This window comes from Penaeus vannamei, chromosome 17 (genome assembly GCF_042767895.1).
Source record: "Penaeus vannamei isolate JL-2024 chromosome 17, ASM4276789v1, whole genome shotgun sequence".
NCBI lineage: Eukaryota > Metazoa > Arthropoda > Malacostraca > Decapoda > Penaeidae > Penaeus > Penaeus vannamei.
The window spans coordinates 13711353-13733852 of NC_091565.1; the positions used below are offsets into that span (position 1 = coordinate 13711353).

At 37.2% G+C, this 22500-nt stretch overlaps 2 protein-coding genes across 5 annotated transcripts in view; one reads left to right on the forward strand and one right to left on the reverse strand.

The window, feature by feature from the left end:
• Taf6 (TBP-associated factor 6) overlaps positions 1 to 10569 on the reverse strand; it is a 32172-nt gene extending 21603 nt beyond the window's left edge. Inside the window, exons 1-9 of one of the 2 annotated variants that reach the window (XM_070131988.1) lie at positions 10393 to 10558; positions 8358 to 8424; positions 5624 to 5710; positions 5177 to 5330; positions 3949 to 4096; positions 3572 to 3701; positions 3020 to 3199; positions 2634 to 2868; positions 919 to 1061 (exon numbers count right to left, since the gene is read on the reverse strand). In XM_070131988.1, coding sequence (XP_069988089.1) covers positions 919 to 1061; positions 2634 to 2868; positions 3020 to 3199; positions 3572 to 3701; positions 3949 to 4096; positions 5177 to 5330; positions 5624 to 5704 — 1071 coding nt within the window. In that variant the 5' untranslated portion in view covers positions 5705 to 5710; positions 8358 to 8424; positions 10393 to 10558. Of the gene's footprint in view, positions 1 to 918; positions 1062 to 2633; positions 2869 to 3019; positions 3200 to 3571; positions 3702 to 3948; positions 4097 to 5176; positions 5331 to 5623; positions 5711 to 8357; positions 8425 to 10392 lie in introns of both variants that reach the window. The other variant, XM_027381544.2, reaches the window with a different exon arrangement.
• A 346-nt stretch (positions 10570 to 10915) lies between these two features.
• RpL35A (ribosomal protein L35A) lies at positions 10916 to 17055 on the forward strand. 3 transcript variants are annotated; one of them, XM_027381547.2, is made up of 5 exons: positions 10916 to 11030; positions 11281 to 11313; positions 11758 to 11902; positions 16633 to 16785; positions 16992 to 17055. In XM_027381547.2, the coding sequence occupies exons 2-5, from the start codon at positions 11285 to 11287 to the stop codon at positions 17013 to 17015; spliced, it is 351 nt and encodes a 116-aa protein (XP_027237348.1). In that variant the 5' UTR covers positions 10916 to 11030; positions 11281 to 11284; the 3' UTR covers positions 17016 to 17055. The 3 variants fall into 3 exon arrangements, with proteins under 3 accessions (XP_027237348.1, XP_027237347.1, XP_069988090.1); XM_027381546.2 differs by having other exon boundaries at positions 10975 to 11071; XM_070131989.1 differs by lacking the exons at positions 10916 to 11030; positions 11281 to 11313 and having other exon boundaries at positions 11711 to 11902.
• The last annotated feature ends 5445 nt before the right edge of the window (positions 17056 to 22500 follow it).

The following is a 22500-nucleotide window of genomic DNA, read 5'->3' on the forward strand; positions in this document are numbered from 1 at the left end:
GAAGTGCCACTCCAATGAAAACTACACAACATCATAAGCAGAACTCACCATACACATGGACCTTAGGTGTATTTTGACTGAAACTAATTAAAAGGAAAACTCAAAAGAACAGACCTGGCTAGCAGTGGGCCAGCGAGACACAGAGTGGGATGTCGCCGTGATCTCACGGGACTTCCCACATCCGAGTCAGTGTAGTGGATCTACTGCTGGAGATGCACACAAACCTTTCAGCTGGAAAGGGCTAGTCATTACAGCATCAACCTAATCTAATAAACTGAGATTGTCTTTCGAGAATATTCTGATCTTCTGAGATGCCTCTTTAGAATACACATTCATCAGTAATTCTGAACATTGACCATAAGCTACTTTGCTTGAAGTTCCAAGAAATTGCTTGATTTGAAACAGCAATTACGTACTTATGCTGGAATAAGATTAACAAAAGATAATGAAACAAAATATTACTATCTATAATCTAAAAATATGTCTAAAAAAGAAAAAGGTGAACATCCTGACAAATGTGAGAAAAAATGTTTTCCATTTTTTTTTAAATCTAAAACTATTATTACTCATTCATTCTGCAGACACTTTTAACATTCTTAAACGATAATATAAATATGTATACACTTTCAGATTTTTATTTGGCTCTTCACTGGAGTGGCACTTACAAATAAGAAAATTAAACATTGTTAAGAGGAAAGCTGAACTGAAAATTTTAAGCTACAATATTGTACATTGGCAATATAATCTTTTCGTTCTAGCCAATAAACACATGCTACACTACAATACATACACCTGAAATTACCAACTGAACTAAAGTACCATACACCCAACAAATAGTTTTACTTTAAAGTGTGATGTGAAAAAGAATGATCCAGACTCCCTGAATACATCAAAACTTAGAATGTATTCAACACTTACCAGTAACAGGCCTTTGATGTGAGAAGCAGCATTCTTGTCATAAGCATTCATGCCCTCCATGCACTGCTCAATCTTGTCGCTTAATGCCCGAAGCTTTGGTAACACAAATACTTTTGTCACTTCAGGACCAAGTTCTGACAAACCTAAAAATAAAGAGTAAAAGTTAAAGAGATACAAAACTTAAAACCAATAAAGCAGAAAGGTATACTTAAAGAGATAGATTATATTCATACATTTCTCTGTAATTACAGCCCATTGGATGTGATTTGATAAGGATTAACCCACTGGCCTGGGTACATGTACTGTTGACTGTAGTTTTCTGTGAATTCTGTTGCACACTGATATTTTCATAATTGTTTTGCCACCTGGGAGTCACTTTATAAGCCCTATGTGACCAAGTAGTGGGTGCCATCACATCAAAACAATTCCCGTGCCATTGGCTCATCAGACAGAGCTTGTTTTTTCCATTTGTAGTGGCATCATTTATATGATGAAACTTTTACGCAATAGCACCTAAAGTGAATGTAAATCTTCACACTTTTATCATTTTTAAAAATCATATCAATATATGAGCTTTTACAAGACTAACGTTGCCCACAAACTACTGAATGAGCAAACAGGAAACTGTTGATACATGCCAGCAACCCTGCACTAATGGCCCACTAATAAATTTTAAAAATCACAATTAACATTATTAGTATCATTATGTCATTTGCAGTAATAAGAAGAAACTGACTCCTTTATCCACATTACCATGATGAGAAACAATAGGTTTAAATTTTAATGTTTTTATGGGATAAAAGATGTGGGCTAAAAGATCTTTATTTCAAAATTGGGAAAGAACCAAGCTTGATCTTCATTATGCTTTTCTATCCTGTTCCCACTGATCAAGACACAAAATCCTAAATTCCCCACTGCAAACTCATCAAATATCTTATCTAAACCCTACTGTCATCTATTATTTAATAAAAATCATGGACACAGTTCTAGTGCTGTTTATGTAAATAACTGTACTTTCCTTATCTACATCATATGACCAAATGTTATATATTCTGCGCTATTTCCTAAAACAAATCACAAAATCTAAAGCAGGGGCACCATTAGAATGCCTTTACTGACGTGTAAATTTGTCTTAAATCATACACCATGTGATTTACATACAACTTGAGTATAAAGTTTATAATAATTAAAGCAATAAAGAATCAATACCATCAGGACTTGTTTTAGCCATAGTTCAAATCACACAGCACTTTCTTCAGTTTTATCCAGGATAAACTTGAGTACAAAACAAATTCTTTAAAGGGTACACAAGAAGGTAAGAGTGTTTTTGGTACAAAGACTTGAAAAAGACTTAACATTTACTTTTTTCAGTAAGCTATATACTTCCTGCAACATATCAAATGATATCTGATACATATGACATTTCTTATTGCCTCTAAATCAAAATTTAAAGACATTTATTTAATATTAAATCCCAATTTGGTATGCAGTAGTGACATTTACTATATAAATAAAGTGCTCTCCATGGACATGATAAGTAAACTTACAAACACTGGGTTTTGTATTTTTGACTCTTGCGGTATGGTTTATTTTCTTCAAGATCAACAAATAAAAATCCTTTGTTATATACATAATACACAACACATTTCCAAAAATCTAGTTTGGAATTTTCGATCCTAATACTGGATAAAAAAAAGATACATATCCTTGCTTACCAGCAACAGCACCATATACAGAAGACAGGGGAGTCCTCTCAGTATTGAGACAGCGAGAAAACACCCTTGTAATTCGAGTCTGCAAGCCATTTGTGGTTGTGTTGTAATTCTTGCAAATTTGTGAAATAAGGCGGGCCGCAAAATCCCTTAAAGCCCAGTGATTATCCATGTCTGGCTTCATGCACAACTGTCGACTCACAATGCATGTCATCACTGATGGTACCAATTCATGCATCTGAAATAAAACATTGAAAATCAATGTTGAGTCACCTTCCCCCACATGTACATCTAGGAGTCTAGAATACGAAATACTACTTTTCAATCCACTCAACCCTTTTCCATAAACACTAAACCTTTTATAACACTTTCCTTGAATTAAAACTTACATATTTTTCCAAATAAAGAGTCTGATTGTCTAACAAAGCCTTGGCCATTCGCATAAGGTAGATGAGAAGAGCCAGGTTCTTCTGCACAACATTCACCCGGATGCCCTCAGCAATGAATGTACACAACCGTGGGACCATCTGGTGGAGACCTGGGTCAAAGGCCAAGCTGTGAAGTGCTTCCTGGAAAGAAGGAAATTATGTATCAATACTTTGCCAGAAATATTCATACTAATTACAATTCCTAAGAAATATTCATACTAATTATAATTCCTAAGAAATATTCATACTAATTATAATTCCTAAAAATTATCATCAATAAGTATATTTAATCTTAAAGCTGGCTCCTTTAACATTTCATTGAAATTTAGCTAAAATAACATTTCTAAAGAAAAGACTTAAAGCGACTAAACATAAAATCGGTATTCTATGTATTTCTCTGTAATTATGTTATTCTGAATGGATCTAATATTTTCATTCATATCATTACAAAAAACTAAGTTCAGAAACTGATTTCAACACTAAAACAACTAGAGAAGCATTTGCCTCCCTTACCCCTCTTTTAGGCTCGTCAGAACCAACACAAGCTTCAGTGATCTCTTTGTAATAAAGCTGTTGTTCTGCAGAAAGTTCATGAGTAGCCAACTGCTTCACCTTTACTGTCTCAATGCTCTTCATGCCTCGGCTAGTGGGAAAGCATATTGTTAGTATGGGTAAATTTTCATATGCAATTAACAGATCATGACTGACATTTACATCAGCAGTTACATTAAAAACTGAGGACAAGTAATCTCCTTCTAGATAATGACTCATATCAATTCATGTTAGTTTCATGATCAATGTATGTATACACACATCAAAATTAAGGGTCAATAAATCTTGTGTTAAAAATGGGATTCAGCATAAAAAGGATATTCACAAGGAAGACTCACCCATGAATATGCTTTTGATCCTTATTCTCCTGCTGAGCTGACAGCTTAGCTGCTGGATCCACAGAGTCCTTCTTTTGAGCATCTTTAGTAATTGGCGGAGGGTTTTCTGGTATAGTTGGCTGTACACCTTCAATGGCCAGCCAGTGAGCTATTTAAGAGAGAAAGGAATCAGTATAAATGGCTTAAAATTTCCACATCTGTAGTTCGTCAGTCTTGTCATACACTGCAATATTAGCCTAGTAATGACACTGCTACCCCTTTTGAATTACTTTAAACCCTTGCAGATTGGTACCACTTTAAAAATATGTGTAGCTATGTACATGCCGGGTGGCATGTATGTACATGTCATGGCAGTTGTGGATAAAGTAGTGTGTTGCATTGTATCTTGTTTTTCTCCGATATTAGCGGCTTCATTTATATGGTAAAGCTTTTAGGCAAAAGCACCTAAAGGGAAGATAAACCTTAAAATTTTTAATACTATTAAAAATTAAAGCAAAAAAAAAAGCTTTTAGGTGCCGAATGTTACTCACAAACTACCGAAAGAACCAGGAGCAAACAAGGGAAAAAGCTGATGCACACCAACAATCCTGCAATCATGTCCACTTGCTAAATTCTTTTTACCTGAGTTGATTAGGTTTAAAGGTTTTGTAGTTTGTTAGACATATTAACCTATTTATGATAGGTGTCACACATACGTGACACCCGGAAAAATAAACATTGCCAGCTGTTCCACCGGTGCGACACTAGATTAGAGCTTGCACTCTGATTTTGTTGCCTGTGGCGGGTGGCATAGACTGGCCCGCGCACCGATCTTAATACCGCCAGGAATCTGTGATTATCGGCTTCCAAATGGACCGTTGTTAGTGGGTTAAGAAGCATATATATGTACTTAATCAGTATTTCTTGCATCCTTACCTTTTACAAGCTACCCAAGCTTTTTGCTTTGTGCTTAAAAACTGACTTTGTTTATCTGTTGATGTTATACAATGTGATTTTTTAAACTGTTACTGGAACTCACAGTCTCTTCTCAACTCCGCACATCCTCTATTCTCTTATTTTACCATTACCCACTAATCTGGATGTATCAAAATATATACCTTTTTGTTTACCTGTCTGTGAGAGCTGCATTGTTACCTCTTACCTATCTGGGAAGGTTTAAACTTTGTTACTTCCAAAAGAATGATCAATAACACTTATATTTTCTGATTGAAACTGTAACATAACTAACGTTTGACTGTCATCTGTAGTGGGAGCCGTGGCGTTGATGATGATACCATTTCGTTAATTTCAAGTTCTTTATCCTCTAGAAAGTGAAGCTCTCGTCCTCCACCAGAAGCAAATCTGAAGGGGATATGTTCTCCCGGGTGGATACCATAAAGTGGCTGAAAAAATATTAGAAAGATGTTATTACACCTATATCAAATCTCATCCTATCCACACCTAATATCTATATTTAATCATTCTCTTCATATCTCTTAACTAAGTAAGAATTAAATAAATGGAACTCCAAATGTTGGAAGAATATATAACAAAAAATATTCATCAAACAAAAGAAAAAAATATAGTACAATTTCATGACAAAAATTAATCAATTATTTTTTCCCAAAACTTTCCTGCTACAAATTATTGTTTGATATCATGTGATTGCACAAATCCTGAGATACAATAAACTTACCTCTATATTTTTTAATTTTAATACATTATCAAAATCAGCGGTCGAGAAACGTTTTCTCTTGCCATGGTGCATATTTTTCATCCCATCCTGGAAAGATGAGATATCTGTATCAGTCACAACAAACAAGACTTAGGTGTGACTTAGAAAGAAGAAGAAAAAAAAAAAAAAAAAAAAAAAAAAAAAAAAATCTATACTGTATTATATGCTCTTCATAGGCATACACAATAATCAGTATGTCTTTACTTCTTAGTTGATTTCCATATTGATATATGCTTTTTAATATGTTTCACTTTGTTTACTACATCCTTTAAGATGTTTTTGTATGCACTGCTTTCAGATGAAATATAATAAGAAATATATTATACTGGAGTTCCTATCCCTAATGTCTGTATACTCGGGAATTAGTCTACTGTTGTTACTGCATTAGTACTGTTGCAATATAAACATTAATGAAGATACTTTCTAAATATCTTCTATTGTGGGGAAAAAAGGCTCTTTTACTAATGCTATCAAAATTAACACTGCTATTTTTATCATATACATCATAACTGCTATAATTGACATGAATTACAGCAATATTAAATACCAGAAAATATGATAAAAAATCAAGGAAAAGGGTAAACAGGTGAGACAGGAAGTTCTCATCATTGGCTCATTGGTGACTTAGTACCTGTGGAGCAATCTATGAGTAAAAACAATTACTTCACTAAATACAGAGTGGGCAAGGCATGAACTCATGCCATCCCTGGCAGCATGTGGTTAATATTACAATCAACACAGTTTATGAACAAGAAAATATTCCAAGAAAGTATAGGTAATACTGATGATAAGGAACATATTGCAATATGATAACATGTAAGATCAAGAGAACTAGCATCTTGAATTGTGAAAGAGTGTGTGACAAAGTATGATGATGTCTCGGCAAGTGGAAATGAAATAACTTAAGAGCAACAACCTTCAGTTACATTAAATCTAAGGAAAGCAAATCATCATGTGTTTTATAATTTCTATGACATGCCTCTACTATCACTACTGGCCTCTGTTTTATAATCTGAAATTTAAAATAAATCAACCAAACTGATGGCAAACAACTTACTTTTAGCAAAATACTTGATTAGTAGATTATAAGCTATCCATAAATGTTCACTTTAAAATTTCTGAGGCTTTCACTGGACTAAAGGTGATGAAATGACACTCGTGGACATACATATAACATAAGGTAAGCAGTACATGAATCAATGAATTCTAAAATGTTTTTCTTTTATGATATGGATATAAACTGAATAAAAGATTACTTAATGATAAACAATGTCAATCAATTTGATTACATAAAGTATTCTTTTTTCATTTGGAGAACCACTAACATTTCATAACCATTTACAAGTACTTTTTTTTACTTTATTTTTTTTGGGGGGGGTATTCTGTTTGTGATACTCCTCAAAACGTGATATCATAAAAAGGAGACCAATTGAAATGGTAGTTCTCTTGGGCAAAACAATTTTGAGGGTATACAGACCCATTGCCTTTGAAAACACAAAAGGTTTTCTAAGGATGTGGGCAATAGTCACCTATAGCATCATGAATAAAAATTGGTTGGAGGTTTGTTGGCTTTTATGTATTACAAATGAGACCAATGTGAGAAGATTGCAGGTCAGGCTCATGTGGACCTTGACAGAGCTAATACAGTTATACTAAATACTCCCAATCTGGACGTCAACTTAAGGCGCAGTTCAACAGGTCTTGTGTATGCTCAGATATGGCCGTAAGCAAGGCTTTTTGGGTTGAATCGGTCACTTTGGTGCAAAATCTGGAGGCTGAGGGGAGTCAGCAACACCACAAATGAAAATGTTTTTTTCCTCAGGTATCTCCAGGCTTTCCAGGGTGAAATTATTAAACTGTTGTCTGTAATTCACTTAAAGAAATTATCAATATTAACAAAAGTTATATTAGAGATTTTATATAAAGAATTTAAAGTTAATTAACACAATACTTGTTTTGTGAATGTCAAAAACATATAAACTAGAACTGGCTAATTTGAAACAGAGGATCTACAACTGTTTTGACAGCCCATCAGACTAGGATTAATAATTCTGACTCAGTAAATCGATTTCTGTGCTTCTTTAAAATGAATATACGCCATAAAACGTGAAACCACAGAGAAATAGAATAAGTCCCTGGGCTCCATGTTACTCAAAAGAGAAGTACTATATGTGGTGTTATTCAAGCAAGAAACACATGCAGTCTATCACAGCAGTGCTTTTCGCAGTTGAAACGCTACATCTGGCTAGGCAATTGGACATGTCGGGTCCTAGACTAAGGTAACACCAATTGAACCGCGTCTTTAACAGAGAATCCACTGTTTTATCCACCAATTCCTTGTGAGACAAAATAAATCTTAGTACACACCCTTCTGCTCATTTGAGGGCAAAGCTGAATTATTTATCACAACTTCTCCTCTCATAGGAATGAAAATAAGGACTGAATACAATGAATATGTAAAGAACACATTTATAGATTTTTTTTTTAAGCATATAAAACAATATTTTTTTACATAATCATAAAAATTCAAAAGCATGAATTGTAAAAAGACAATGATATACCAGAAGGTAACTCTGTGATAAATAACAGTATGATGTGTGGATGGGAATGTGGGAAAAGGAAAACATTTATGATTTGGAGACTTTGCTGAAGAAAATATACCATACAGTACCAGAATTTTTACTTTGACACTCACCAAATTACATTCACAAGAAGATAGAGGGAGGAAAACACAACTGTGTGTTGGTCTGGTAGAGAAGGGCCTACAAGGGAAGTGATGGCATGGGTGTAGTTGATGGAAATTTGCCAAAAAGTGTTCGATACACTAGTGGATACTACATGTTTCAGTCATAAAGGAAAAACTATGGGGGGGGGGGGGATCTTGCCAGTTTTTAATGAGCCTTTCACAATCACAGGAAATAGGACTGGTCACATAAAACATGATTAGGCACTATCACGGTGAAAAGAATTTTAATGGTTAATCAGATATTATATCTATGCATGCTCTTAAACAGTATCTAATACTTAAAACCTGTCAAAGGATAAGCTCATGCTGTATCAATATTGACCTTATTCTAATCATTTTTAATATGATAACTTATGTAATCTAGATACAATATGATGGATTCTTTTCATCCTCTGATATTCCCTCATACAAGAATTAAAGCCCAGAAACATGCCTACACCCAACAGTAAGTAGAATATTAAGTATTATAGGACAATTGCGTAAAATTCCTATGAATGTTTTTAACGATAACCTTTGTCAAGTCCCCAACTCGAACCACCAAACAAACAAACCCCATCCTAAATACAGAAACTACCACAGATATTGCAATCCTTCCTAACCCAAACACCTACTATTTGCCGTATTTTCCTGGCTGGTATATTACTTTACCCTTATAAACACTGTGAGCAACTTGCAAAAGTAAGTCGCAGTACAATACTTAAAATTTATACAGGCATGACATGTGAGTGCATTCAGTGGCACTTTCCATGATCTTTTTCTTTTATTTGTGGCACTACTGTTGGTGCCTGCAAAATGTTTCTTGTACCAGGAACTGTAACTTTTTGTCAACAAAAATATCATATTCCATTTGCCCAAACTTTTTGTGTCCTTACCGTAAAGATTAACCAAAAGTTTTGATAATGTTTAGATAGAGTGAGGTTCATTAGCATGTACCACTATGCACTTAGTAATTGACTGGCTTGCAATTGGGTGAGTTTGTAAGAGATCAATCTAGTGATTGGGCCAGGAACTCAATGTAATTTTATAAAGTAGTTCTGCATAACAGATCATAACAATTTTCATACCAATAGATTCTTCTCATTCTCTAATTTACATATATATAAAATTTATAATGTGGAAACCCCCAAACCCCAATAGTAGGGGAGAGTATGAAAGATACCTGGGAAATTGCAAGGTTAAGGTATGAATAATATGCACAGAATCAGTAGCTAAACTCTCTGCAACCCCCCCAACCCCAGCCCAGGAAAACAAAAAATCTTCCACATATTCAGGAGTGAATGTCAGACAAACTTGGCATTGGGTGCTCCTGCATGTCGGTTGTACTTTCTCTCCTGCCGTGAATATATGAAGGATTCTTCGTTATCCTGGGTAGAGATCTGGACTGTATAGTGACAGATTCTGTGTACATTATTCCTATTTTATTCCACAAGTTTCGTAGTACCTTTCCTACCCTCCCCTGCTATCAGGGTCAAGATAGTCGCTAATAAGGGGGGGATGGGGCAGACAGTCTCTATACAATAATTTATATATCTGGATAGTAGAGAATGAGAGGAATTCATTGAAACTAAAATGGTTGCAATCCGCTATCACCAATTTTTTTGCTTTGACACGACAGGACATAACTGTTGCTGCTCAGTATAAGAATATGAAATATCAGAGTAATTCATCTGCACCAATATTGTACCATTAGTATTTTATGACAGGGAAGTATTTGTTACATTTCCTGTATAATGTATTATAAAATAAATTAAACTGTAAACCCGGTAAAACCTGCCAGCCTATGCATACACCTAGTTATTATCTTTTGAAAGCAATTATGCTCTATATTTTTTCAAATTAATCTCGTGTCCCTGAATACTTTCTCATGGATATACATATATATAGGTTGCTAGTATGATTGATCTAGTTTTAATGACGCTATGAATCTCAAGCTAGAAGTAGATGAGGACCCTTGAGGAGTCCGCTCTCCGTCTCTCTTCCATACCTGAATTAGGATCTTTAATCTGAAGGTGACTTCTTCTGACAATTCTTTAGCTACATCGTCGCCTACTGCTGATATCCCTATACTCTCTGCAATCACTTTAATTGACTCTGTTGGAAAAGACGGAGCTACTTGACAGTCTTCCGCCATATTTCCCGATTATCTGTTTGTTTACGCTAAATGTAGCGAGAGCCGCTGCAGAGAGGGTAATGGTTTAAATTAGGGTAGATCTATCACTTTAAATAGACTCGTAGTTATATTCTATCAAGCAGAACCATATTCATTTAATACTGCTAGTAGTGGAGATTTATAATAGTTTTAGATACAGAGAGAGAAAGCCAAAATGAATTAAGAATATTAATGAAGCTACCGCCGTAAAATACGTTGATAGTTTATTCGCTAGTCTTGAGCGCTTTTTAGGCAGTACATCTATATGAAAAAGAAAATATAATCACCATTTCAAAAATATTATCTCTTAAATAAAATATAAACACATAGATTTATGTAATAGTAATTAACAAGAAATCAATATACATCACTGAAAGTCGTCAGTTGGAACATAGAATAAATACTCACAATCACAAAGTGACGTACCGCTTCTCCCGCATTGAGCCTTCCTTTTCGTAAACATTGTACCCGAGGTGTGTTGTTCGCTGGCGTGTCGCCATTTGAAATTTCAGTCGTAAGATCTTAAAGATTTGCAAAATGATTGTTAAATGTTTTAATTAATATTTTGAAATGTTAGTCTTGAAGTAGAAAGGAGCGAGAGGGTGATATATATGCGATATCTCTGGATGATCAAAGATGAAATAGGTTGGGGGGGTCTGTGATACTGCGACCAGCAAGTGTTGTGAACGATTTTACATTTTTTTGCATTTTCTTCTTTTACAGAACAATGGTGAAGAAAGGTACCGGACCCGGAAGGTATGTTTTCTAAAATTTTATTTGAGATTTAATGTTGTATAACCAAAAATTGTGACATAGGTATTACAGTACAGAAATACGGCCGTTTATGTACGCCTCTGTATTCATGTTTGTATTAAAATGTACTTTAAATATTGATAGGTATAGAGTTGAATGGTAGATAGGTAGCTTCAGTAATTATACAGATGACTAAACTGATTTATAGTGGCTTAGAAATATTGGGAAACGAACCAGTAAAGGGAAGAGCGTGCACAAGCAATTGCTAACTGAAACCCATACAAGAGGAAATGGGATATTGTCACGGCATGTGGAAGCCAACAAGTTTCTTGTTCATTACCCATGATTAGATATATATCATTTTATCTCCCACATTAATGTAATTGAAATTTGATAGGACAGCTTCATATAGAAAATGAGTAATTTGATTATATTTTCCTTCAACAGGCTTTATGCCAGGGCTGTGTTCACTGGCTACAAGCGTGGTCAGCGCAACCAGTACGAGAACACTGCTCTCCTGAAGATTGAGGGCTGCAAGAACAAGGACGATGGCAAGTTCTACGTTGGCAAGCGCGCAGTTTACGTCTACAAGGTAAGGCATATTACATGAGGTTCACTAGTTTCTCAGGATGTTATGGCTGCTATTAAGAAAACAATGCTAATACTAAGGTTATGATAAGAAAGAACCCAACACCTTCGCTAAACTTGAGGAAAACCGTTAATATATATATTCGGGCTGAGGTTATGCTTATGGCAGGTGTCTGATTTTTCGTGATTAGGCATATGTGTATGCGCACAAGTCATTTTTGCACAATAATTATGAACTGAATCAAATCTAACCTAATTGAGTGGCATTGTCCCCTCATGGCAAGATGCCTCCATCTTGTTTCAACATGCTTGTGCAGGACACCAGTTCAAGGCTTTTCAACAGTAACAAGTGACCTAATAATTTGGAAGTGATCACAGAAATGGGAAAAGAACCCCAGATTGGTGTCCAAGCATGTGTTGTGAAACAAATGATGGTGGCGGTTTGACATGAAGATATCTCTCAATTAGGTTTGGATTGTTAATGCATGTGTACCACATGCCTAACTTAGATATGGTATATGGCTGCTGTATGTTAAACCTCAGCCTATATGTTGACATTATGACCACACTGAGATGGAAAATTTGATTATGTAGTACTCATTGATATATATGAAATCTGTGCAGTTAAAGTCGGAAGGTAAAGAAATAGGTGATGGCAAATGACATGTACACATTAGTCCTTGGCAATTAGATAGGAGTTATGGGACAGAGCCCCAGCTAGAGAAATATGGTCATTAGGTGGTCAAGAAGAATTTGGTTCATATGGTGATTGTGATTATCCTTGGATTACTTCTGGAATAGGGACTTGGGGTTATGTTAGTTAACAATTGCCCAGTTTCATGCTTGTTTGGTCCTGATAGTGAAAAGTAGGTGGTTACTTTAGATTTTTCCCTAATATTGTAGTGTGGAGAAAGTGTTTCCTGTTCACTTAATTATTCCCACAAGTGGCTTATTCACAGTACAAAGCACCTGGTAGAATTTAGATAAATAGCAGATCAAACTCGTAACTTGCCAAATATATCTTAAGGGAGCTTTGTTGGCTTGTATTAGATTACAAAGTGAAAAGCGTTTGGCTGTAGCTCTATTTAAAAGGAACGTGCAGAAAGGAAAGGAATTAGTACATTAATAAAAAGTATGAAGAATGTCCTTTTGAAATCATGTATGATCTTGTGGAAAGGCTTGAACCTGAAGTGACTGAAGCATGATTTTTTATTTGTTTAACCTTCTTGGCTTGGTACATTGTCAGAATAGGGCCATGCAAAGGTGAGAAAATGAAGGTAATTTGTTTAAAAAACATACACATGTAGTCCAGTGATGAGAGGGCTTACCAGTTTCTTTTTCATACATATTATTACCTTCTGTGAGGGAATTCATTCTACCCACCCATCCACTAAGAGCCAACTGGTTCTAGGGTTGAAGGCTGTGAAAATGGCTTGACAGTACTATACATAACCAGGAAATGCTAGTATTTCTGGACAAGTTCATCTCCCAAGTGCACATTCTGCATTATAAAATGGACTTGGATCTCTGCTTTTATGTTAATACATCATCCATGATCCTTTATAGCAGATGTCTGTGCAGGGAGACAGGTTATCATAAATTTAGCAGTATCAGTAACATACCACTAGTAGGAACAGCAGAAATTTAGAAGTGGATTGCTTACAATTGTGTTCAAAGAAAATTTAGTAACCTTAATATTTTCTGAATACTTGTATTAAGGTAATTGTTATTGATTGATGCACTGTCCAAGGACGAAGTCTCGAAACCAAGGTATCATGCAAACCCAAACCTATCCTTTACTACCTTCTATTTATTCCCCATAGCCCTCTTTATTAGCACTTCGTGTTAGCTTATAGAGAACTCAACATTAGAACTCTGGATGTATTGAGGGTGTTGTGGACTTCCTCTGAGTGGTGCTATGCAGCGGATCTTTTCGTCATTCACTGGGAAATATGAGGCTGCTGCAGCTTAAACCGTTTTTCCTTTATTTATTTCTTATGATGGTGTCCATTTCCCTCTATCTCTGCATGTTGCTCTTGGTAACTTAACTATTATAAAAAAAAAAAAAAAATGACTTGGCTGGTGCCTCATAAGGTCTTGACATGGTCGTATTTACAGGAAGAGGAGCAACGACAAGTTTTTGCATTTTTACAAGTCATCATAGGGGACTGAAATTTTCTTGGAGGAAATTAATTAATATCGAGTGTCTAGTAGCCTATGGAGAGGAAAGCATTTGCTATTGCTTTTGCTACTATGAGCAACTTCATGCTCAATGAATCTATTGATCATACGCAAATGCAAGAAAACTAGCCTTTGTATGTAATTCCAGACATGTAAATATGAGTATTTATTACTGTGAAAGTTAGAAAAGGCAAATCAAGGGACTCCAGAGTCTGAGATGAGTTGCCAGGTTTTCCCTTCCTTAGATTAGGAAACACATTTTACCCATATCCACATCAGAGGACAGTCTCCAATACTGGTTGACTGCTGATTTGCAAAAAGGCATTTGAGAAAACATAAGCAGTATCTTTGAACTACTATACATTGCACATCTTGGCATAGTTGTAGAACTATTTACCATTATTAGTGGATATGTCATGGCCACTGCACAATGGATATCAAAATTTGAGATTTCTATATATATAAACCTAGAATTCCAAGGGAACTATATTCATAAAAATGCAGTGCGAGATGTCTCATTTATTTTGTTAACAGTGTGGGTTAAATGAACTTGGGACTTTTGACAACAAGAGCATATTTCCTTGTAGCTTGGTGGAAACATTATAATCACTAGCACACAAGTTACTTGATGTGTGTGTATTATAATTTATGCCCAGTGCCATTTTACTAAGGTGGTGGGAGATGTGCCAAGGGCAATAAAATAATATGCAATGTGTCATTTCTACAAACAAGAAAGCTGTGTTAAACTCTTTGACTCCCACTGTACATTAGGGACTGGGTAAACACACAAAGGTATTTTTGAAGTGGAAGTGCATGCCAAAATCGCTTGCATTTTAGTTTTGAATATCTGAAGAAATTTGTAAGGAGGCAGTATCTTTATAGGCTCATGTTTACCAAGGGTGTTCATTTGCAGTTAAGATTATTCCATGATTTCTAATTAATATATGGTTATTTTGATTGTATGCATAATTGAAAATGTGTAAACTTGGATTACTTGTTACTTTTTTTATTGATTAAATATAAGCCAGAATCAACACTTTTTCCTAATGATTTATTGTTTGAATTGCAAGTATTAAGATGTTATAACAAACGACCTATATTTTTTGCTTCTCCATAATGTGATATAAGTAAATTGATTATTGTAAAACACTTAAACAATTTACCAGGTTGAGTACAATTCTTAAGAATATGGTTGGAGGCAAACCTTTGCCAACAGTGCTATAACACTGCCAGCATTGCTGTTGTAAGGTATTTTTGAAAGTGTAAGATGAAGACTAGTGACACCAGGTTCTCACAAGTTTGTTGATGGAAATGAGGCTTTTAACCCACTAGTGATGGTATATTTTAAAGGCGACAATATTATCCGGGCGGCTTCAGAATCGGCGTGCAGGCAAGTCCGGGAATTTGCCCGCACGGCACTTGCCATGGGTGACAAAATCAGAGCGCAAGCTCTGATCTAGTGTCGCACTGGCTTGATGCTCACTAATGTTTACTTCTCCTGGAGTCTCATATGTAGGAGACCCATTGTAAGTGGGTTAAATTTTCCTGATTGCAAGCTGTGTATGGCAGAGTGCGGAGTTATTGGCACTAAATTTTGTATGTTGAGGATTGTGCTGAGCTTACTCGTAAGCAAAGGTACTTGGTTCCACAACATGTTGCAGTATTGATAACTAAGGTGATTATGCAATTGGATGGGATTGCAGCCAGTTTATTGATTTAAACAATCCTTAGCTGCATGCTGTCATTGCAGAGACTTATTAATTTATGAATTTGTAATCTGGTTTATATTTAACGAATTGGTTCACAAAAGCAATCATTTAAAAGTATGTTTCGAAGTGAAGCAGTGATAATTTCCCTCCTAATACTTATATTTTTGTCATGAAATTGCTGGGAGACAGCTACTTTGGCCACACTTGCTGTACCTCCTGTTGTGCTCAGACTCGCCCCTATGTTCCTATATAATGTTTCTTTTAGTTCCACACATTCTGATGTCCTGTCCATGTTTTACTACAGCCTGTGCCTCTGCTTTTCCTCCCCTATCTTCTCTACACTAACCCCCCCACTCTATCAGACATCCTTATAGAATCCTGCACTTTTATGCTTTGAAAACCTGTTTTCCTTCCTCGCATACATATCCTTCATCTCCCCTAATCCCCTCTTGCTTATTCCTAACAACACATTTGCTTATCCCCTCCACCTTTACCCATCTCTATACCCTTTCCAATTCTATCCTATTCATTAACCCTCCTCTCTCTACCCTTTCTGATACTATACCTTCCTATAGACCTTTGATGTCTAGCATATTTTTTTTTTACCCATTAACCATTGACAAGAAAGGGAAATGTTGAATAAAGCCTGGGAAATCATAGAAAGTTCTTTCGGTAACTTGTTTGCTTATGTTCAGTGGCTCTGGATGATTACACTTTGAGATATCCAGAGGTTGACCTATGTAACTTCCAGGTTGAAGCAGTATCATTTGGTATGTTACCACCCTGTTTATTTAGCAAAAATTTATTTGCACACTAACGTTTAATTCTGTATTTTTATTTTCAGTGCAAGAATAAGACCTCTGTCCCCACTGGTGGCAAGAGCAGACTGCGTGTCCTCTGGGGCAAGGTGACCCGCATTCACGGTAACTCTGGCTGCGTGCGTGCAAAGTTCTCTAGCAACCTTCCAGCTACTGCCATGGGCAAGAGGATCAGAGTTGTGAGTATCTTAAGTATTTTGTTACCTTCATTGTTTTAAAACAATTTTTTGAGATTTATAGCATAAAACACGCTTGTCCTAGAAATTGTAGGTAAAAATTGTTTGTATTGCATTTACTTAGGTATTCTTGACTAAAATCTTAAGTGCATATTTGAAAGTTCTCTATTTTCCTAGCAAATGGATACTAATTAATGTTTCTCTTTCAGATGTTGTACCCATCCAGAATTTAAACATCAAATGAAAAAAATAAAGTATAAAAAAAAAAAAAAATTTCATTATAACCATATTCTACTTAAAGGATCAAAGAGTAGACATGTTTTGTGAGTGCCTTCATGTGGATTGAATTTTTTTTTTCCAAGAACAAACTTTAAGATTGGTATTTTTAAATTGTGTAATTCACATGAATCCTTTTACAAATCAAAGCATGTGACCAAAAATCATCTGTAGGATTGAGAAGCTAATCATGTGAAATGGCAAATATAAAAAAAGTCAATATTATTAATGACTAGGACCTACCAAAGTAATTAATATGTCAAATTTAAATTTAGTGTCATACAGCAATTGGAAGACTGAACATATTCTTAATCTCAATTAGCTGTATTTCTGAGTTAATGTATTTTCAGCTTTTTTTAGAGATTTTATTTTGCCATTTCTAAAGTTACTGATGAATACATAGTGGAAGTTCATAATGAATGTTATAAGCCAGATTAGAGGAATGCAAGAATACTAAATATAAATATGTACATTTATTTATATAGACAAGGGAATGTAGATTACATAGTGATGCTGAATTGGCTAGCCTGAAAAGCAGGATTTCCATCAGTTTACATTGTATTTGAAGCAGGCATGTAGTTGTAGGCAGTGATCACTCGTTCATGGTGTGAATGTAGAATCGCAAGCATTTTATGCCAGGTGTAAGTTCCAAATATTTGTATTGCATTAATATTTCTTCAGTTCATGGTCTTTTTCAAGTGGATTTATTGTACACATGTATTTCATTAAAAATTCTTTCTTTGGAGCAGTTGCAACCAGAAATAATTTTTCTGCTGTTATTTATTACATGTAAATGGCTTAACTAAACATTCACATGAACTGGTACTAGAGCAGTTAAGACCAGAAATGGTACAGTGATATGATTTGAGGCAATATTTATTGGGTGTTTAAGTATCTTAAATTTTAAAGGAAAGTCTCTTGGTAGTTCTTATTTGATAACTTGGTAGCTCATGTCAGGAACAACCAAAATTGTAACCAAAAATACTAAAGATGTTAAGAATACAGAAGTGCTATAAAAACTGTTCATATGAACAAATATGGAAAGTAAACAAAGATAAGGTAACCACAGACAGTGATTAAAAATCTTGACTTTAGTTGATAATGAACCAGCCATCCATTTTTGGTCACACTGCAAAGGCCAGGGATGAACTTAGCAGTATTGAAACTTCAGTTCATATTGTAACCCCTCCAAGCCGTTGCTAGTTGTCGTGAGGGGCCCAAAAGACTGACTGAGGCCCAACGTTGGCCCTTCCTTCAACTAATTTGCATTGTCTTTAATTTTCCCCATCATTTTCCTAATCTCCTTCATCCCCGTCTGTCCACATCTAAAGTGAGAGAGCCATGTTGAAAGGATAAAGGGCCTTCATATTCTCCCCTCGTTATGCTTTTCACTACCGTGCTAACCTATAGCGCTCTTCAACCTAATTGTTAACTTTTTACCCTTTTTGCCAAAACGACTCTCTCTCTCTCTCACTCTCTCGCTCGCTCTCGCTGTATTTTTCTGTCTGTCAGTCTTTTTCTTTCTCTCTCTGTCGCTGTTTTTTTACTCTCTCTCTCTGTCGCTGTTTTTTTACTCTCTCTCTCTGTCGCTGTCTTTTTCTCTCTCTCTGTCGCTGTCTTTTTCTCTCTCTCTGTCGTTGTCTTTTTCTCTCTCTCTGTCGCTGTCTTTTTCTCTCTCTCTGTCGCTGTCTTTTTCTCTCTCTCTGTCGCTGTGTTTTTCTCTCTCTGTCGCTGTGTTTTGCTCTCTCTCTCTGTCGCTGTGTTTTTCTCTCTCTCTCTGTCGCTGTGTTGTTCTCTCTGTCGCTGTGTTTTTCTCTCTGTCTCTGTCTCTGTCTTTTTCTCTCTCTCTCTCTGTCGCTGTGTTTTTCTCTCTCTCTCTCTGTCGCTGTGTTTTTCTCTCTCTCTCTGTCGCTGTGTTTTTCTCTCTCTCTCTCTGTCGCTGTGTTTTTCTCTCTCTCTCTCTGTCGCTGTGTTTTTCTCTCTCTCTCTCTGTCGCTGTGTTTTTTTCTCTCTCTCTCTGTCGCTGTGTTTTTCTCTCTCTCTCTCTGTCGCTGTGTTTTTCTCTCTCTCTCTCTGTCGCTGTGTTTTTCTCTCTCTCTCTCTGTCGCTGTGTTTTTCTCTCTCTCTCTCTGTCGCTGTGTTTTTGTCTCTCTCTCTCTGTCGCTGTGTTTTTCTTTCTCTCTCTCTGTCGCTGTGTTTTTCTCTCTCTCTCTCTGTCTCTGTGTCTTTCTCTCTCTCTCTCTGTCGCTGTGTTTTTCTCTCTCTCTCTCTGTCGCTGTGTTTTTCTCTCTCTCTCTCTGTCGCTGTGTTTTTCTCTCTCTCTCTCTGTCGCTGTGTTTTTCTCTCTCTCTCTCTGTCGCTGTGTTTTTCTCTCTCTCTCTCTGTCGCTGTGTTTTTCTCTCTCTCTCTCTGTCGCTGTGTTTTTCTCTCTCTCTCTCTGTCGCTGTGTTTTTCTCTCTCTCTCTCTGTCGCTGTGTTTTTCTCTCTCTCTCTCTGTCGCTGTGTTTTTCTCTCTCTCTCTCTGTCGCTGTGTTTTTCTCTCTCTCTCTCTGTCGCTGTGTTTTCTCTCTCTATCTCTGTCGCTGTGTTTTTCTCACTCTCTCGCTCTCTTGCTCGCTCTCTCGCCGTATTTTTATGTCTGTCACTGTCTTTTTCTCTCTCTCTCTTTCGCTGTCTTTTTCTCTCTCTCTGTCGCTGTGTTTTTCTCTCTCTCTCTCTGTCGCTGTGTTTTTCTCTCTCTCTCTCTGTCGCTGTTTTTCTCTCTCTCTCTGTCGCTGTGTTTTCTCTCTCTCTCTCTGTCGCTGTGTTTTTCTCACTCTCTCGCTCTCTTGCTCGCTCTCTCGCCGTATTTTTATGTCTGTCACTGTCTTTTTCTCTCTCTCTCTTTCGCTGTCTTTTTCTCTCTCTCTGTCGCTGTGTTTTTCTCTCTGTCGCTGTGTTTTTCTCTCTGTCGCTGTGTTTTTCTCTCTGTCGCTGTGTTTTTCTCTCTCTCTGTCGCTGTGTTTTTCTCTCTCTCTCTCTGTCGCTGTGTTTTTCTCTCTCTCTCTCTGTCGCTGTGTTTTTCTCTCTCTCTCTCTGTCGCTGTGTTTTTCTCTCTCTCTCTGTCTCTGTGTTTTTCTGTCTCTCCCTGTCGCTGTGTTTTTGTCTCTCTTTCCCTGTCGCTGTGTTTTCCTCTCTCTCCCCCTGTCGCTGTGATTTTCTGTCTCTCTCCCTGTCGCTGTGTTTTTCTCTCTCTCCCTGTCGCTGTGTTTTTCTCTCTCTCCCTGTCACTTTTTCTCTCTCTCTCCCTGTCACTGTTTTTCTCTCTCCCTGTCACTGTTTTTTTCTCTCTGTCGCTGTGTTTTTCTCTCTCTCTCTCTGTCGCTGTGTTTTTCTCTCTCTCTCTCTGTCGCTGTGTTTTTCTCTCTCTCTCTGTCGCTGTGTTTTTCTCTCTCTCTCTCTGTCGCTGTGTTTTTCTCTCTCTCTCTCTGTCGCTGTGTTTTTCTCTCTCTCTCTGTCGCTGTGTTTTTCTCTCTCTCTCTGTCGCTGTTTTTCTCTCTCTCACTCTGTTGCTGTGTTTCTCTCTCTCACTCTGTCGCTGTGTTTTTCTCTCTCTCTCTGTTGCTGTGTTTTTCTCTCTCTCTCACTCTGTCGCTGTGTTTCTCTCTCTCTCTCTCTGTCGCTGTGTTTTTCTCTCTCTCTCTGTCGCTGTGTTTTTCTCTCTCTCTCTGTCGCTGTGTTTTTTTCTCTCTCTCTGTCGCTGTGTTTTTTTCTCTCTCTCTGTCGCTGTGTTTTTTTCTCTCTGTCGCTGTGTTTTTCTCTCTGTCGCTGTTTTTTTTTCTCTCTCTCTCTGTCGCTGTGTTTTTCTCTCTCTCTCTCTGTCGCTGTGTTTTTCTCTCTCTCTCTGTCGCTGTGTTTTTCTCTCTCTCTCTGTCGCTGTGTTTTTCTCTCTCTCTCTGTCGCTGTGTTTTTCTCTCTTTCTCTGTCGCTGTGTTTTTCTCTCTTTCTCTGTCGCTGTGTTTTTCTCTTTCTCTCTGTCGCTGTGTTTTTTTCTCTCTCTCTGTCGCTGTTTTTCTCTCTCTCTGTCGCTGTGTTTTTCTCACTCTCTCGCTCTCTTGCTCGCTCTCTCGCCGTATTTTTATGTCTGTCACTGTCTTTTTCTCTCTCTCTCTTTCGCTGTCTTTTTCTCTCTGTCGCTGTCTTTTTCTCTCTCTCTGTCATTGTCTTTTTCTCTCTCTCTGTTGCTGTCCTTTTCTCTCTCTCTCTCGCTGCCGTTTTTTCTCTCTGTGTCGCTGTCTTTTTCTCTCTCTCGCTGTCTTTTTCTCTCTCTCTGTCGCTGTGTTTTTCTCTCTCTCTGTCGCTGTGTTTTTCTCTCTCTCTGTTGCTGTGTTTTTCTCTCTCTCTCTCTGTCGCTGTGTTTTTCTCTCTCTGTCGCTGTGTTTTTCTCTCTCTGTCGCTGTGTTTTTCTCTCTCTCTGTCGCTGTGTTTTTCTCTCTCTGTCGCTGTGTTTTTCTCTCTCTCTCTCTGTCGCTGTGTTTTTCTCCCTCTCTCTCTGTCTTTGTGTTTTTCTCTCTCTCTGTCGCTGTGTTTTTCTCTCTCTCTCTGTCACTGTGTTTTTCTCTCTCTCTCTCTGTCACTGTGTTTTTCTCTCTCTCTCTCTGTCGCTGTGTTTTTCTCTCTCTCTCTCTGTCGCTGTGTTTTTCTCTCTCTCTCTCTGTCGCTGTGTTTTTCTCTCTCTTTCTCTGTCGCTGTGTTTTTCTCTCTCTCTCTCTGTCGCTGTGTTTTTCTGTCTCTCTCTCTGTCGCTGTGTTTTTCTCTCTCTCTCTCTGTCGCTGTGTTTTTCTCTCTCTCTCTCTGTCGCTGTGTTTTCTCTCTCTATCTCTGTCGCTGTGTTTTTCTCACTCTCTCGCTCTCTTGCTCGCTCTCTCGCCGTATTTTTATGTCTGTCACTGTCTTTTTCTCTCTCTCTGTCGCTGTGTTTTTCTCTGTCGCTGTGTTTTTCTCTCTCTCTGTCGCTGTGTTTTTCTCTCTCTCTCTGTCGCTGTGTTTTCTCTCTCTCTCTCTGTCGCTGTGTTTTTCTCACTCTCTCGCTCTCTTGCTCGCTCTCTCGCCGTATTTTTATGTCTGTCACTGTCTTTTTCTCTCTCTCTGTCGCTGTGTTTTTCTCTCTGTCGCTGTGTTTTTCTCTCTCTCTGTCGCTGTGTTTTTCTCTCTCTCTCTCTCTGTCGCTGTGTTTTTCTCTCTCTCTCTCTCTGTCGCTGTGTTTTTCTCTCTCTCTCTGTCTCTGTGTTTTTCTCTCTCTCCCTGTCACTGTGTTTTTCTCTCTCTCTCCCTGTCGCTGTGTTTTTCTCTCTCTCCCCCTGTCGCTGTGTTTTTCTCTCTCTCTCCCTGTCGCTGTGTTTTTCTCTCTCTCTCCCTGTCGCTGTGTTTTTCTCTCTCTCCCTGTCGCTGTGTTTTTCTCTC